This window comes from Gekko japonicus, unplaced genomic scaffold (genome assembly GCF_001447785.1).
Source record: "Gekko japonicus isolate JY-2015 unplaced genomic scaffold, Gekko_japonicus_V1.1 scaffold3623, whole genome shotgun sequence".
NCBI classification, from domain to species: Eukaryota; Metazoa; Chordata; class Lepidosauria; order Squamata; family Gekkonidae; genus Gekko; species Gekko japonicus.
This window is the reverse complement of record NW_015176085.1, coordinates 107,160-123,732: the sequence shown is the minus strand read 5'-3', so window position 1 is coordinate 123,732 and position 16,573 is coordinate 107,160. Positions and strand designations below refer to the sequence as shown.

General features: G+C 50.8%; 1 protein-coding gene across 1 annotated transcript in view; it reads right to left on the bottom strand.

The window, feature by feature from the left end:
• Positions 1 to 108: 108 nt before the first annotated feature.
• The window catches only part of LOC107123478 (protein FAM168A-like), an 81,804-nt gene continuing 65,339 nt past the window's right edge, over positions 109 to 16,573 (bottom strand). The window contains exons 6-9 of the mRNA XM_015426734.1: positions 7,526 to 7,668; positions 5,294 to 5,468; positions 1,397 to 1,527; positions 109 to 219 (exon numbers count right to left, since the gene is read on the bottom strand). Of these exons, the coding sequence (XP_015282220.1) occupies positions 1,415 to 1,527; positions 5,294 to 5,468; positions 7,526 to 7,668 (431 nt within the window). The 3' untranslated portion in view covers positions 109 to 219; positions 1,397 to 1,414. The remainder of the gene's footprint in view (positions 220 to 1,396; positions 1,528 to 5,293; positions 5,469 to 7,525; positions 7,669 to 16,573) is intronic.

Sequence of the window (16,573 nt, the reverse complement as noted above, 5' to 3'; positions counted from 1 at the left end):
GGGGGGGTGGGGGGGAGATTGGGGGGCCACGGTGGGGAAGTGGTTTTTACAAAATGAACTAAAAAAAAAAAGTTTCAAAAATTAAAACCCTAAAGAATGCATAAAGTGACCCTTGCACTTGATTTTTTTTGTTCTCGCTAACAGACTCGGTGACGTGGGACGGCCGCTCCAGCACCGATGTAAGACTTGAATTGTTGCATACAATGGTTGACTCCGGATCTGTAAGTGAGTGAATGAGAGAGAGAGAGAGAGAGAGAGAGCTCTGAGAGAACTGTCCTTGAGATAGGGTTGCCAAGTGCTTACCTGTTCCGGAGCGGGGGAGTCCAGCCTTGCTCCGGGAGTCTTCGTGCATGCGCAAAGCGCGCACATGCCGCGACCACGTCACACGGAAGTGACGCAAGCACACTGGGGACATTGGGGGTGGGGCCACAATCATCCAAGGGAAAACCATAGAGTTTCCCCTCGGATGATTGTGGCCCCGCCCCCAACGTCCCCGACTTGCTTGCGTCACTTCCGTGTGACGTGCTTTGGGGGTCAGGTTCCCCCCGGGGGCCCGATCCGGCGGCGGCGGGGAATGGGCCTCTCGGGCGGGGGTTTCCCCGCCCCCTGGGGGGACTTGGTATCCCTACTCCTGTCAAGAACTGGGAGTGCAATGGGGCTTCCTCTCTTACCCGGTTGACACCTTTGCTTGGAAGCCAGTTTCAAAGACAACAATTGTCCTGACTCCTGACTAGCCCGGGTCATCCAGGTGGGGCCCTGGGAGGCTTATATCTCGGAAATGCTGTTGGTCTCTAAAGTGCTATGGGATTCGAATCCAGCTCTTCTACTGCAAACTATCTCCACAGGGGGTATTTGGTAGAGGTGTCATAGTTCCTGGGCACCTTTCTTGTGGGTCCCTGAACAAAGCTTGTCCGGTGGCACCTTTAAGACCAACAAAGTTTTATTCTGCATATAAGCTTTCATAGAATCATAGAATGTTAGAATTGGACCTTGCAGGTCATCTAGTCTAACCCCCTGCACTCTGCAGGAGCACAGCTGAAAGATAGCCCTACAACCAGTGTTCCCTCTAAGCTGTGGAGTCCTGTGAGCAAAAATTCTACTTCGTGAGTCACTAGCATTAAAGTTGTGAGCGAGCCATTTGGCAACTGCCCAAATCAGTTTGCTCTGCCTCCTTCCTGAGCGAAGACAAAAAATGTGTGAGCTGGAGGCTAAGAAACTGTGAGCTAGCTCACCCTAACTCATCTTAGAGGGGACACTGCATCCTGTTCTGTTGATGGCTTCTGTGACAAAATCAACGAAACCCCGCCTCTAGGGACACGATAAAGGTCAGCCTGCCTAGAAATATACATTCAGGGTGCAGCGCTCCCAACCCCGGCAGCTCATATCCCCCACTTACGTGGATTGGCCAATGAGATTACCAATGTGGAGGTACGTAGCTGTAGGTAGGGGCCCCCTGAGCCCTGTACGTTGGCACCGAGACTGGATGTGCTCCGATGGCAGTGTGTTGCGGAGTGGTCAACAGAGTGCCTGGAGGAGGGAGAGAGAATCAGGACGGACCAATCACAGGCCTTTGCCTTCTGACGTTCTAAGCTTTCATGACCCCAGCAAGTGCTGAGCCAAGATCCCTCAACGGCTGAGATATTCCCTTGGAATAGACAGGGCTTGGATTTTTGGGGGGGGGGGGGGGGGGGGGGACCGATGCTGCAGGCAACTCTCTGCAAGGCAAATTACCCATGGTACTCTATCAAGGATGCAGAGAGGTTGGCTACAGTATCCTGGCTTTCAAGTGTCATTAATCTTCTCCTTATGGTGTAGAGCAGGGTCCCCCATCCCTTTTGAGCCCAGGGCACCTCTGGAATTCGGACACAAGCTGGTGGGCGGAACCACAAAAAGGCCACCGTGGGAGCTGGAGTCACACACAAAGGATGCCCAAGTAGAGAGGACAGGAGAGAATAAAACTAACACTACAGGGGGAAAGGAGAGCCCTGACCTATTTGTGAGCCGCCCTGAGCCCGCTTGCAGGGAGGGAGGGCTATAAATTAAAATAATAAATAAATAAGATGGAATAAAACTAAAAATATACTCGGAAAGAGGAGTGAGAGAGGATAAAACAAACACTATACTGGGAAAGAGGAGCGAGAGAGAATAAAACTAGCACTATACTGGGAAAGAGGAGCGAGAGAGAATAAAACTAGCACTATACTGGGAAAGAGGAGCGAGAGAGAATAAAACTAGCACTATACTGGGAAAGAGGAGCGAGAGAGAATAAAACTAGCACTATACTGGGAAAGAGGAGCGAGAGAGAATAAAACTAACACTACACTGGGAAAGAGGAGCGAGAGAAAATAAAACTAACACTACACTGGGAAAGGGGAGTGAGAGGGAATAAAACTAACACTACAGTGGGAAAGAGGAGCGAGAGAGAATAAAACCAACACTACACTGGGAAAGAGGAACAAGAGAGAATAAAACTAACAATATTGTGGTTGCTGCCACTGAAACGACGTTATTTTATTTGTGCAGCCAAGCAGATCTCTAAGTGCCAATCAGAAGTACTGCTGGGCAGGAGCCCCACTTGACCCCACCCACTTTCTAAATACACCTGGGCACTGGGAAAGGCATCGATGTGCATTGGGGACCACAGGCACTACATTGGAGATCCCGGTAACTTGACAGAATCCCAAAAAGAAAAAAAAGTAATTTATATAATATAACATTCTGGTTGACTAAAAATCCATGGTCCAAGGTTTGGAATGCTACAGAGGCCAGGAGGAGAAAGGTGGATGGTATTGGAACACAGCCACCACCCCTGCGGAAGCAGACCTGGGATCCATCTACTTCAGCCTCCTGTTCCCTCCCACAATGACCAGTCAGATGCCCCAGGATGGCCTGCAGGTATATCACAGAGGCCAAAGCTTCCCCCTCTTGCCCACCAGCTACTGGTATTCAGAGGTGCACTGCTACTGGACATGGAAGTTCCACTTAGGTGTCAAGTTTAATAGCCACTGATGGACCTCTCCTACCTAAATTTGTTTAAATTTGTTTAATCCCCCCTCTAAAACCATTTATCATTAATTTAAATGCCATAAAGACTGCAGATACTAAGGGCAGGGGTGCATGCCCAACTACACAGATCCAACTACACAGATCCAGGACAGTGGTGCGTGCGCAACTACACAGCCCAACTACACAGATCCAGGACGGTGGTGCGTGCCCAACAACTATGAGTTCCAGAACTCGTTTGCCTGCTATAATCCTGCTCAGAGACCACTAACCCCCAACCCCCGGAACAAAAGCTCTGGGCCAGGATCAGTTACGAAAGTCCCTTGAATCCCATACCGCAGTCGCTGGAAATCTCATCTAGTCTTCAGCAGATATTATTTTTTGCACAGGATAGAAATTTGCTTTTTAAGGGAAAAGCTGTGACACTTGGGGAGCCAAGTTCAGAGGGCCTGCAGGGTAATGGATGACACCCCCCCCCCCACAGCCCTACGAAGAGGTTTGTGGATTTGAGGTAAGGCCACACGGCAATGTCATGTGGACTCTATTGCAGGGGAACCCAGCCTTTCAAAGCCTGTGGGCTCTTTTGGAATTCTCGAGAGTGCCACCCCAAAATGGCTTCCACAGGAGGCGGGGCCAAACTAAAAATGGCTGCCCTGGGAGGCGGAGCCAGGCACAAGACCTCGTTTTGCTACAAAGCCGCAGAAGGGGGAACAAAAGAACCAAAGGGAACTCGGGGGAGAGGGGAGAGAGAAAGAAAAGTGTGAGCAAGAAGAAGGAATGCCTGAAGGGGGAATGTAACCACGATCCCAGGTGCTTATTGATCCTTGCGATCCTCTAGCGGATGCGGTTCTCAACCTGTGGGTCGCGACCCCTTTGGGGGTCGAACAACCCTTTCACAGGGGTCGCCTAAGACCATCGGAAAACACAAACTGTTTTTGTGATTAGTCACTATGCTTTAATTATGTTCAATTTGTAACAATGAAAATACATCCTGCCTATCAGATATTTACATTACGATTCGTAACCGTAGCAAAATTACAGTTACGAAGTAGCAACGAAAATAATTTTATGGCTGGAGGGGTCACCACAGCATGAGGAACTGTATTAAAGGGTCACGCGGCATTAGGAAGGTTGAGAACCACTGCTCTAGTGGATGCGGCTGACACTGCAGCTGCGGAACATCTCTTCATTTGACCAAGGGATGCTAATAACAATTCCTTTTTTTAAAAAAAAATCTTTAGTGTTTAATTTCATAAAACATTCCATCACCAACACCACCCATGTGGGACCTCCAGGCAACAGATACATAAATAAAATTCCATACAGTATTATATCACAATCAATCCAAGTACAACTCTATTGCTCTATTAAACTTCCATCTTAATCTTATAATCAAATTAACCTCTCAATTTCCTATTAACTGACTAATCATCCCAATTTTTTAAAACTTTCCCAAATACCCTGCCATCCTTCTAAACCAGTCCTCCTCCTGTTCACTAACCTTTAATCCATTTATTCTACGTATCTTCATCGTAAGATACTCTAAGATTATTATATTATTCATTTTATCCCTCCAATGATTAATCGTCAGTTCCTCGGCTTCTTTCCAATTCTTTGCTATCACTTGTCTTGCTGCTACTATCAAATTAATCCATTTACATTCCTCTTTTAGCCTTAACCCTATACCATCCAGACTAATAAGTGCCATTGCTTTAGATATTCTTACCCTTATAACCAGGGGTCATTTCATAGAAAAAGAGCTAGGGGAACTCATTAGCATAACTCATTAGCATATGCCACACCCCCTGACATCACTGGAAGTGTGTCATAAGGCCACACCCCCTGACATCACCGGAAGTGTGTCATAAGGCCACACACCCCGCCCCCAACGGTCAAGGCCGACGGGAGTGCAAGGAAGCCCCGCGAAGGCCCTCCCTGGCCCCAGGCAGGCAGGGGTGGGGAGAGGCAGGGAGGAAGCAACTTACCCTCCCTCTTCTCCTGCCTCCTCCTGGCTGAATGAGGGCCGGAAGCGGGGCGGACGGAAGCAGGGGGCGGGGCTTCGTCATGTGCCCCGCCCCCCGTACCTCACCCGGGGGAACTGCGATCCCCCGCGATCCCGCCCGAAATGACCTCTGCTTATAACAATTCCTGACTGACAGTGGCCCCACCCGTCTTCTGAAAAGCCCAGCAGGTGCCGGAGAAGGGACAGTGGCACTTTGGTGCCCGTGGGCACTGTGTCGGGGAACCCTGTTCTGTCGTAACAGTGACTGAAACAGCCTTCCGTTCTCACCTGCCGACATTGCCATGGTGGTTCCGGCAACCATGCCCATGGCCACGCCGTTGGTTCTGGGGGCGGCCACAGGAGCCGGATAAATAGCCGAAGGGATGCTGTTTGGCTGGACCACAGTGGTGTGATGGATGACGTGAGGCTGCGCCGCGTACACCGGCTGCGTGTAATATGCTCCCTGTGTGGAAGGAGGAACAGAAAGAGACCGCTCGGTCAGCAGAGAGCTCTTGCAAAAAAAATCCAGCGGCGTGTGATTTCGGTGATTTATATCCCGCTTCTCTGTCCTTTGCTCCAAGCGGCGTACACCTCTATAAGATTCCAAGATACAGATTAAAAACCTCATGTACAACATCAGAAAGAGAATCAGACAGGGAAAAAATCTCTCAGCCCTCGGTAAAAAGGTAAAGGTTCCCTTGCTCGAAAGCCAGTCGAGTCCGACTCTAGGGTTGCGGTGCTCATCTCCGTTTCCAAGTTGAAGAGCCAGCGCTGTCCGAAGACGTTTCCGTGGTCATGTGGCCGGCATGACTAAACACCGAGGTGCACGGAACGCTGTTACCTTACCACCGAAGGGGTACCTATTTATCTACTTGCCATTTCTTGCTTTCGAACTGCTCGGTTGGCAGGACAGGTAGTGAAAGGCAGGGTATAAATCCAATCTCTTCTTCTCTTCTTCTTCAGATGCACCAGCCCACACTAGGTGCCCAGGCTGACGATCCTGCACTCTCTGGGTGCTTCAACGAACCATCAGCGACCGACCAGACTCAAATCCTGCCACACTCACGCACACACTGACACTAGGACAACATACCTAAAGGACCATACAGTCTGACAAGCGTACAAGCAAGGCTCTCAACCGTGCCCTCTGTCCATGCGCAGGAACTATGCACATAATCTAACAGACAGACAGAGGCCGTGTCTTCTGCTGTGGTCCCAAACTTTCGAGGCTGGTTGTGTCTGTTCCAGTTGCAAGTCTCACTGGGTGTCTTGTGCAGCCGGGGAGAGAGAAAGCATTTTATAGACACACAGCACACGTGCACCCAATCACACATGAAATCTGCCTTGTACTGAATCAGACCCTCGGTCCATCGAGGTCAGTCTTGTCTACTCGGACTGGCAGCAGCTCTCCAGGGTCTCAGGCTGAGGTCTTGCCCATCCCCTCCTGCCTGGTCCTTTTAATTGGAGATGCCGGGGATCGAACCTGGGACCTTCTGCATGCCGAGCAGAGGCTCTTCCACTGAGCCACAGCCCCTCTTCATGGCTCTCCAGGGTCTCAGGCTGAGGTCTTTCACATCAACTACTGCCTGGTCCTTTTAAACTGGAGATGCCGGGGATTGAACCCGGGACCGTCTGCATGCCAAACAGTTGCTCTACCACTGAGCCACAGCCCCTCTCCATGGCTCTCCAGGGTCTCAGGCTGAGGTCTCTCCCATCACCTGCTGCCTGGTCCTTTTAACTGGAGATGCCGGGGACTGAACCTGGGACCTTCTGCATGCCAAGCAGAGGCTCTGCCACTGAGCCACAGCCTCTCTCCATGGCTCTCCAGGGTCTCAGGCAGAGATATTTTGCATCACCTACTGCCTGGCTCTCTTTAACTGAAGATGCCGAGGATTGAACCTGGGACCTTCTGCACGCCAAGCAGGTGCTTTTTCACTGAGCCACGGCCCCTCACTCAAACACATGAAATTGCGTTATACTGAATCAGACCCTTGGTCCATGGAGGTCATTATTGTCTATTCAGACTGGCAGCGCCTCTCCAGGGTCTCAGGCTGAAGACTTTCCCATCACCTCCTGCCTGGTCCTTTTTACCTGGAGATGCCAGGGACTGAACCTGGGACCTTCTGCATGTCGTGGATGCTCTACCACTGAGCCACAGCCCCTCTCCATGGCTCTCCGGGGTCTCAGGCAGAGGTCTTTCGCATCACCTCCTGCCTGGTCTTTTTAACTGCAGATGTCGGGGACTGAACCTGGGACCTTCTGCATGCCAAGCAGATACTCTACCACTGAGCCACAGTGCCTTCTCCTTGTCTTATGCTGAATCACTCCATGAAGGTCAGTGTTGTCTACCCTGGCTGAAAGCGGCTGTCCAGGGTCTTAGGCTGAGGTCTTTCCCATCAGCTACTGCCTGGTCTTTCAAACTGGAGATGCTGGAGATGGAACCTGGGACCTTCTGCATGCCAAGCAGAGGCTCTACCAACTGAGCCATGGCACCTCCCCTCCTCAAACGTGGATACACACCTGGGCATACAGGTTCTGCTGTGGGTAGGCACTTCGTATGGGGTACATCGCAGTTTGGTATGGGTTCGGAGATGGCGAATAAGGAGGCGGTGCGCTGTTACTCTGGGTGGGCGGGACCTTGTAGGGAGTTCCGGCGGTGTACCCTGTTGAGAAGACAAGAAGCAAAAACTACATTAGGGAGATCCATGCCACCACCCCGTCAGGAATCTGATTTCAAGTGACAACGTGAATCCTGCAAACGTTTAAACCCTGGGCATGACCCCGAGGGAAGCCTCCCTGCGCGAGACACACACAGCAGCGGTTCCTAGTGGGCAGCATCCTTTTCATTAACTTTTAAGCAGAACCTATACTGAGAATTCAGATGGCTACAAGAATGCAAACGGTTTTCCCTGTTCTTTCGGGGGATTGGAGGCTCTCCAGCATCCTCCCATAGCAAATGTGACAACAGCCAATCCACATGCAAAAGAACCTCCTAAGGAAACCACCTCAGGAAACAATCCATATGCAAAAGAACCTCCTCAGGAAAGCTCCTCCATTGGCATGTTCACAGCCTGGGGAACTCCCATAAGATAATGACTCAGCCCTACCCCACCTTCCTGAGTAGATATAAATGACCTGCCTACCATTTTTCTTCTCACCTTGACACAGAGAGTCCTCCATCTATCTGTGTTATACCTCTGAGGATGCCAGTCACAGCTACTAGCGAAACGTCAGGTCCTACAATGCCAAGACCACGGCCACACAACCCGGAAAATCTACAACAGCTAATGAACTCCAGCCGTGAAAGCCTTCGACAACATAGCAAATGTGACTATCGAGGCAAACTTATGCTGGCCCAGCTGTTGATTTGTGCAGCGGAAGGAGACGCCGTGGAACCTACCCTGGATTTCCACAAGACAGATTCAAGCGGCTAAGCTGTGTTGGTCTTCTTCTTGAATATACCCCGTATGCCACAGGATTTATATCTGTAGCAAGCCAGCCAGAGATGGTGCTTGGACACAGTCAGGGCCAGTTTGGTGTAGTGGTTTGGAGTGCAGACTCTAATCTGGGGGGAACCGAGTTTGATTCCCCACTCCTCCAAATGCAGCTGCTGGTGTGACCTTGGGGCAGTCACAAGTTCTCTCAGAGCTGTTCTCTCAATGGCAGTTCTCGAAAGAGCTCTCTCAGCCCCACCTACCTCACAGGGTGTCTGTTGTGGGGAGGGGGAGGGAAAGGAGATTGTGAGCCGCTCTGAGACTCCTTTGGGTAGTGGTGGGCAATGTTCCCTCTAAGCTGTGGAGTCTTGTGAGCAAAAATTCTACTTTATGAGCGCCCTGGGGCAAGCCATAGTTCTGTCAGAGCTGTCCTCGAAAGAGCAGCTTCTCTCAGAGCTCTCTCAGCCCCACCGACCTCCCAGGGTGCCTGTGGTGGGGAGGGGAAGGGAAAGGAGTTTGTGAGCCGCCAGCTTAGAGGGAACACTGGTGGTGGGGTATAAATCCAATGTCTTCTTATTCTTCTTTATGAGTGAGACAGTTTCTTCTTCTTCTTCTTTATGAGTGAGCCAGTGTGGTGCAGTGGTTAAAGTGTGCGGACTCTAATCTGGGAGAACCGGGTTTGATTCCCCCACTCCTCCACTTGCACCTGGCTGGATGACCTTGGGCAAGCCGTAGCTCTGATAAGAGCTGTTCTTGAAAAAGAGCAGTTTCCGTCAGAGCTCTCTCAGCCCCACCTACCTCACAGGGTGTCTGTTGTGGGGAGGGGAAGGGAAAGGAGTCTGTAAGCCTCTCTGAGACTCCCTTGGGTAGTGAAGGGCAGGGTATAAATCCAATCTCCTCCTCTTCTTTTTCCCCTTATGAAAAAGTGTGTGTGTGTGCGGGGGGTGGGTGGGGGTTATACCAGCCATGGTGTACCCTGGTATATGCAGAGTGAGAGAACACGGGGGCTTTTTGGTAATCTTCTTTGCAAATTATGAAACCCAGCATACCCAGGTGACGACAGTCTAAGAATCGAAGGTGCGAAGAAGCACGTGCCGGAGCATGGAAGATCGAGACCGCTACGGTCCTCTCCTGTTGAACAGGTTTGGTTGGCTTCCTGCTATAGCGGTGCCAAGATCCAGGTGGGGTAGCCGTGTTGGTCTGAAGTGGCAGAGCGAAGTTGGAGTCCGGCGGCACCTTTAAGTCCAACAAACTTTGTTGGTCTTAAAGGTGCCGCCTGACTCAAAACTTTGTTCTAGGGCTTCCGCAAGGCTGTGAACAAGCCCTACATTAAAGCGTTGCTCTGGGAGGGGTGTAGCTAAGAAGAAGAGAAGAAGAGATTGGATTTATACCCCGCCCTTCACTACCCAAAGGGGTCTCAGTGGCTCACAACGGAGCTCTTCCGCCAGGCTTTTGAATAGGAGCCGCCACCACTAGTCCACCACTAGTCCACCAGCAGTCCATCATTAGTGCACTAGTGCACCACCATCGCACTAGCTACCATCTATCCCCCATATATGGACATCAAGATGGGGCATGCACATCTAGTTGCTGCATTATGGGCGAGAACGGGATGGTTAGGGATAGTCATCTTGCTTTTAGAAATTTTAGAATTTGCTAGGCATCAAAATCTGTTTTAAATAGGGCTGTAATTTAATATTTTGTATTGTTTTATGGTTTTATCTGGCAATATGCCCTGTAAGCCGCCCTGAGCCTCCGAGGAGGGCGGGATAAAAATGTGAATAATAAATAAATAAATAAAATAAACAGACATCCTTTGTGAGGCGGCAGGGTATAAGAGAGCTCTTGACAGAAACGGCTCTTTTTCAAAGACAGCTCTTATCAGAACAACGGCTTGCCCAAGGTCATCCAGCAGGTGCAAGTGGAGGAGTGGGGAATCCAACCCGGTTCTCCCAGATTAGAGTCCGCGCACTTAACCACTACACCAAACTGGCTAAGAGGAGCTCTCTGCGTTCCTCTTAACCCAGCTGCTCCCTGAAATCCAAGAATCTAGTCCCCCGTCCCCCACAACTTTAGGAACTGGAGTCTGTTTTGCTCAAAAGAGTAATCTGAAGACAGGACAGGCAGGAAGGGAGGCTCTACACAATATCGGAATTTCAATCTGCACATGCTCAGAGGCAGGCAATGTCTCCCCAAACCTCCCCACCCTCCTGGTAGAGCACCCTGCTGTGTTTATCACACACACATACACACAAACACTAACTCTGAAGGGGCTGAAGTCACAAAAGGGCACACAGAGGCACCTGTCCAATCTGTCAAATCACGTTGTTGGTCTCAAAGATCTAGCTCAAATCTAGCTCACCTACCCGTGCCCTCCTGAATCTAGAGGCGTATCAGAAAACGACAAAGAGAATCAAAGAGAAACGAAACAGAAATTCTTCTTTGCAAGAAGAAAATTAGAGGAATCATTGGCCGTGTTTTTTAAAAGGGGGTTCCAGAAAAGCAATCCCGCGCTCTGTAACGATACCGCCCGGGAGCAAGAGAAAGCCCCACAGAAATGGAGCCAGACTGGCCTCAGGATAACCCGCCTCCTGCCTTGTACCTGAGCCAATCAACCGCATCTCTCATGTCCAACCCTGATCCGGTAAGGCTACTGGGAGGGAGACGAGTTGGCTCAGACGCTACTCCATCCCTACTACTTGTGGCCTGAGAGTACATAAAGAAGAATGAGAAGAGATTGGATTTATACCCCGCTCTTCACTACCCGAAGGAGTCTCAAGAGGGGCTTACAAACTCCTTTCCCTTCCCCTCCCCACAACAGACACCCTGTGCGGTAGGCGGGGCTGAGAGAGCTCTTTTAGAGTCCGCGCACTTAACCACTACACCAAACTGGCTCTCTCATAAAGGAGAAGAAAAAGAAACTGGCTCACTCATAAAGAAGAATAAGAAGAGATTGGATTTATACCCCGCTCTTCACTCCCCGAAGGAGTCTCAGAGCGGCTTACAAACTCCTTCCCCTTCCCCTTCCCGCAATAGACGCCTTGTGAGGGTAAGTGGGGCTGAGAGAGCTCTTTCAAAGACTGCTCCTGAGAGAACAGCTCTGACAGAACTATGGCTTGCCCAAGGTCATCCAGCAGCTGCGAGTGGAGGAGTGGGGAATCAAACCCGGCTCTCCCAGATTAGAGTCTGCACACTTATCCATTGCACCAAACTGGCTCAGCTCTCCCACTTAACCACTGCACCAAACTGGCTCACTCATAAAGAAGAAGAAGAAACTGGCTCACTCATAAAGAAGAATAAGAAGAGATTGGATTTATACCCCGCCCTTCACTACCCAAAGGAGTCTCAGAGCGGCTCACAATCTCCTTTCCCTCCCCCTCCCCACAACGGACACCCTGTGAGGTAGGTGGGGCTGAGAGAGCTCTCTCAAGAACTGCCCTTGAGAGAACAGCTCTGAGAGAACTTGTGACTTGACCCAAGGTCACACCAGCAGCTGCATGTGGAGGTGTGGGGAATCAAACCCAGTTCCCCCCAGATTAGAGTCTGCACTCCAAACCACTACACCAAACTGGCTCTGACTGTGTCCAAGCACCGTCTCTGGCTGGCTTGCTACAGATATAAATCCTGTGGCATACGCGGTATATTCAAGCAATACATAAAGATGAACAACAGACTATGAGGCACATCTGCTGAGCCTCGGTCCCTGGGGGTTCCTGCTTGTCGTTTGCCTGCTTGCAAAAATGTCACGCCGGACTTACTTGAAAGGACAGCTTTGTGCCTCTGGACAAAAGAACTGGGGCACGCACACAAGGGGCCTTGCTTTTTCTATGCCGGACCGACAAGGAGTGGGTGTTAAAATGTGGTTCCGTACTCACAGTTCCCTGACACAGATCGGAATCGGAGCTGCGTGCGGAATGCAATGAAAGGGTGGGTTGCACAGTGTGCGAAGGAACGCCAGTGTGGCGCAGAGCTGAGAGCTGGGCTAGGAACTCGGGAGGCCCAGGTTCCAATCTCCCACTCAGCTGCGGGAGCTTGCTGGGCGAGCAGTCACATGCTCTCGGTCTCACCTACCTCGCAGGGTTGTTGTGAGTATAAAAATAGAGGAGAAGAGGATGACGTAAGCTGCTTTGGGTCTCCGGTGCAGAGAAAAGCGGGGTAGAAAGGAAGCCAACGATATAGCTACACGGCAGGTAAGCAACGCTAAGTGAACTTGAGAATGTGTGTGTCCCAAATCAGGGAAGCGCTATGGGGGGGGGGGAGGAGGAGATTGGATTTATACCCCACCCTTTACTACTCAAAGGAGTCTCAGAGCGGCTTTCAATCTCCTTTCCCTTCCCCTCCCCACAACAGACACCCTGTGAGGTAGGTGGGGCTGAGAGAGCTCTTGACAGAATAGCTCTGAGAGAACTGGTGACTGGCCCAAGGTCACGCTAGCAGCTGCATGTGGAGGAGTGGGGAATCAAACCCGGTTCTCCCAGATTAGAGTCTGCGCTCCTAACCACTACACCAAACCAAACCGCTACACCAAACCAAGCACGGGGAAGCAGCTATTCTGGCCTCCGTACGTATAAATGGAGGTGGGAACAGAAGATCTGCGGCTCTTTCATGGAGACCAGCCAGTTGTGATGCATCCATTGCCAAAGGTCACCTCTGCTTAACAGAAATCGTTCAGATCGCTTTGTGCCTCCTCCTGCTCTCGGCAGGCCCATCTGCATTATTGACATAAGCGCAGCGGCCGTCCGGCCCCTATTAAACCCACAAAGTCTGAGTCCAGTGGCACTTTTAAGACCAACAAAGTTTAATTCTGGGTATAAGATTTGAAGAAGAAGAGGAAGAGATTGGATTTATCCCCCGCCCTTCACTACCCAAAGGGGTCTCAGAGCGGCTCACAAACTCCTTTCCCTTCCCCTCCCCACAACAGGCACCCTGTGAGGTAAAAGAAGAAGAAGAAGAGATTGGATTTATCCCCCGCCCTTCACTACCCAAAGGGGTCTCAGAGTGGCTCACAAACTCCTTCCCCTTCCCCTCCCCACAACAGACACCCTGTGAGGTAGGTGGGGCTGAGAGAGCTCTTGACAGAAACGGCTCTTTTTCAAGAACAGCTCTTATCTGAGCTACGGCTTGCCCAGGGTCATCCAGCCAGGTGCAAGTGGAGGAGTGGGGAATCAAACCCGGTTCTCCCAGATTAGAGTCCGCGCACTTAACCACGACACCAAACTGCATGCATTGTACACTTCTTCAGATACACTGAAACAAGACTTCCTCAAGCCTTACTATAGGTGGGGGTGGGAGTGAGGGTCAGTTGCCAGGAAGGGCTAGTTAGAGTCAAGATGCATAAATTACTGGATGATAAGCAACGCTCCCTCTAAGCTGTGGAGTCTCGTGAGCAAAAATTCTACTTTGTGAGCTGCTGGCATTAAAAGTTGTGAGCGAGCCATCTGGCCGCTGCATCAATTAGTTGGCTCTGGAGCCATCCCTTCCTGAGCTGAGACAAGAATGTGGGAGCCGGAGGCTAAAAAACTGTGAGCTGGCTCACACTAACTCAGCTTAGAGGGAACACTGGTATAGCTGAGATTGGAGTAAAGCAGTTGGTAAGCCCTGTGAATGGCAGCAAATTAGCATGCAAATAGAAGAGTTACCAAACAGATGTGAGAAACAAGTTTGAGTTCAGGGGTACCTCCAACTGAGAGGGTGCGGTCAGACGGGCCGTTTAGTCCACTTTCGACCCGCCTCAGAAACGGATTTTATCTGCGCGATCACATGGTCAACATCTGCCTCCCGTCCCCAGCCGTCGCTTTCCGGCTCAGAACCGCTATAACCCGGAGTATTTTGATACCAGGTCCCTAAGTGGTGTTTTCCTGATTCTCCGGTTCCAGCCGCATTTCCCCCCTGTGTGATCGCTCCTCCGGTGTCGAGCCGGTTTAAACTCCCTCCCCGCTTGAAAGCTGCCCGAGGCTTCCGCTTTTTGCCCGCCATTTTAAAAAAAGCGTTGGAGGTGTGCGCATAGGTGGAGCTCCGCCACCGTGTTGTTAAAAACAATATTTGAACGGTGCCTAGTTCTAGCCTTTAGACGAGTTCAGGATCTCACGGAGGCCATTTTCGAGGTTAACGTTTAAAGGGAAGTGGTCCTTTAAAGTTTAAAGGGAAGTGTTACAGCAGTCGGGTTGAAGTGGAAATCGCTGTTCTGCGCATGCGCGAACATTTTAGTTCTACAGATGGCTGCCTGTGCGCATTCCCAAACAGAGAGAGAGAAAAGACAACAGTGACGCACGCTCCCATGGCTGCGCAGTGATCCGGAGCAAGGAGGTGAGTGTGATCGCGATTCGCCAGGTTAAAAAAACAACAACACATGGGGCCGAAGCAGTTTAACCTGCTCCCAGCACACTGTCTGATCGCACCCAGAGACTTAGCATGTGAAGAAGCACACTTCTTCAGATACTCTCAAACAGATTACCTCAAGCATTACGTATCTGTCTTACATAGGTAGGGGGGGTTAGGGTTTAAGGGAGGGTGGCTATAAAAGGGGGTGGGGCTTCCCTATTTGCTGATGTCTCTGTGAGTGAGACGGAGGACCTGAGGTGGTCATGGCTCCATAGAGACTAAAAGAGATGAGAAGGGTAGTGACATGTGGCGTCTGACCTACGTGTACCCTGAACCAGAGAAAGAGAGTTGTAAAGGGGGGTGTCATGATCTGGGCTGTACCATCAGAGGCCTACTAGGCCCAGGGAGCCTGGCTAGCAGTAGGTGAGGCTGGGCCTACAACTCCCAGAAGCCCCTGAGAGGTTTTGGAGCCAAAACTGACCAATAGGAAAAGAGGAGGGCTTGGAATATAAGATCTGGAGCAGCAGGAAAAGCTGTTCTTCTTCCCAGAGGGCAGAGCCAGAAGGAAGGCTGCTGCAGGGGAAAGACCCTCATCCTGAGGGAAGGGTGAGTAGTCTAGTGTCACTTGGAATAGTGAGCGAGGGACAGTATATATTTAGACGCGTCAGGGCATTTGATTTCTTTTCTTTTCACCCATTTACTGTTATTATTCTGCACCTTGTTGTTTGACCTCCTATAAAATAAACTATTTTCATTGTTCACTCTGCCTTCTCCTCACGCCTATTATTCAGCCAAAAGGGAGGTCAGTAGGTCTTGGGAGGGTGGCTCTGGGCCTTTTCAAGGCAGCCTGGAACCAGAGTGGTGGCAGCGTCAGGTGACACCCCACCAGAGCCGTGACAGGTGGTAGGCACTCTCTGCAAGCGAAGAAGGGGCAGACTGCATTTGTCCATCAACCAAAGACAGTGTCTGCTGGGAGAACATAAGCAGAACATAGGAATAGCCCTGCTGGATCAGACCAGTCGGTCCATCTATTTCAGCATCCTGTTTCATACAGAGGCCAACCGGTTACACTGGAGGGCCAAACGAACCAGACGTGGCCTTCCCCTGATGTTGCCTCCTAGCACTGGGTTTCAGAGCTTTGCTGCCTCCGGATACGGAGGCTCCCTTTAGACACCATGACGATTAGCCACTGATGAACCTCCATGGATCTGCCCAACCTCCTTTTAAAGCCATCTGCGCTCATGTGGCCGTCACTAGCTCCACGGGCAGTGAATCCCGCAATTTAATGATTCATTGAGTCAAGAAGTATCTCCTTTTTGTCTGTCCTCAACAACTTCAGTGGGTGCCCCCCAAGTTCTAGTATAACAGGAGAGGGAGAAAAAAAGTTCCCTCTGGCCACTTCCTCCACCCCACGCATAATTTTATAAACCTCTACCGTATCCCCCCCCCTTAGCCATCTCTTTTCTAAACTGTAAATTCGGAGATTCGTTAGCCTTTCCTCATAGTAAAGGTGCTCCCATCTCCTAATCACCTTGGTTTGAACACACGAAGCTGCCTTCTACTGAATCAGACCCTCGGTCCATCAAAGTCAGTCTTGTCTACTCAGGCTGGCAGCCGCTCTCTTGGGTCTCAGGCTGAGGTCTTTCCCATCACCTCCTGCCTGGTACTTTTAAGTGGAGATGCCGGGGATTGAACCTGGGACCGTCCGCATGCCAAGAAGAGGATCTACCACTGAGCCACCAGCCTCTCTCCGTGGCTCTCCAAGGTCTCAGGCAGAGGTCTATCCCATCACCTACCACTTGGTCCTTTTAAC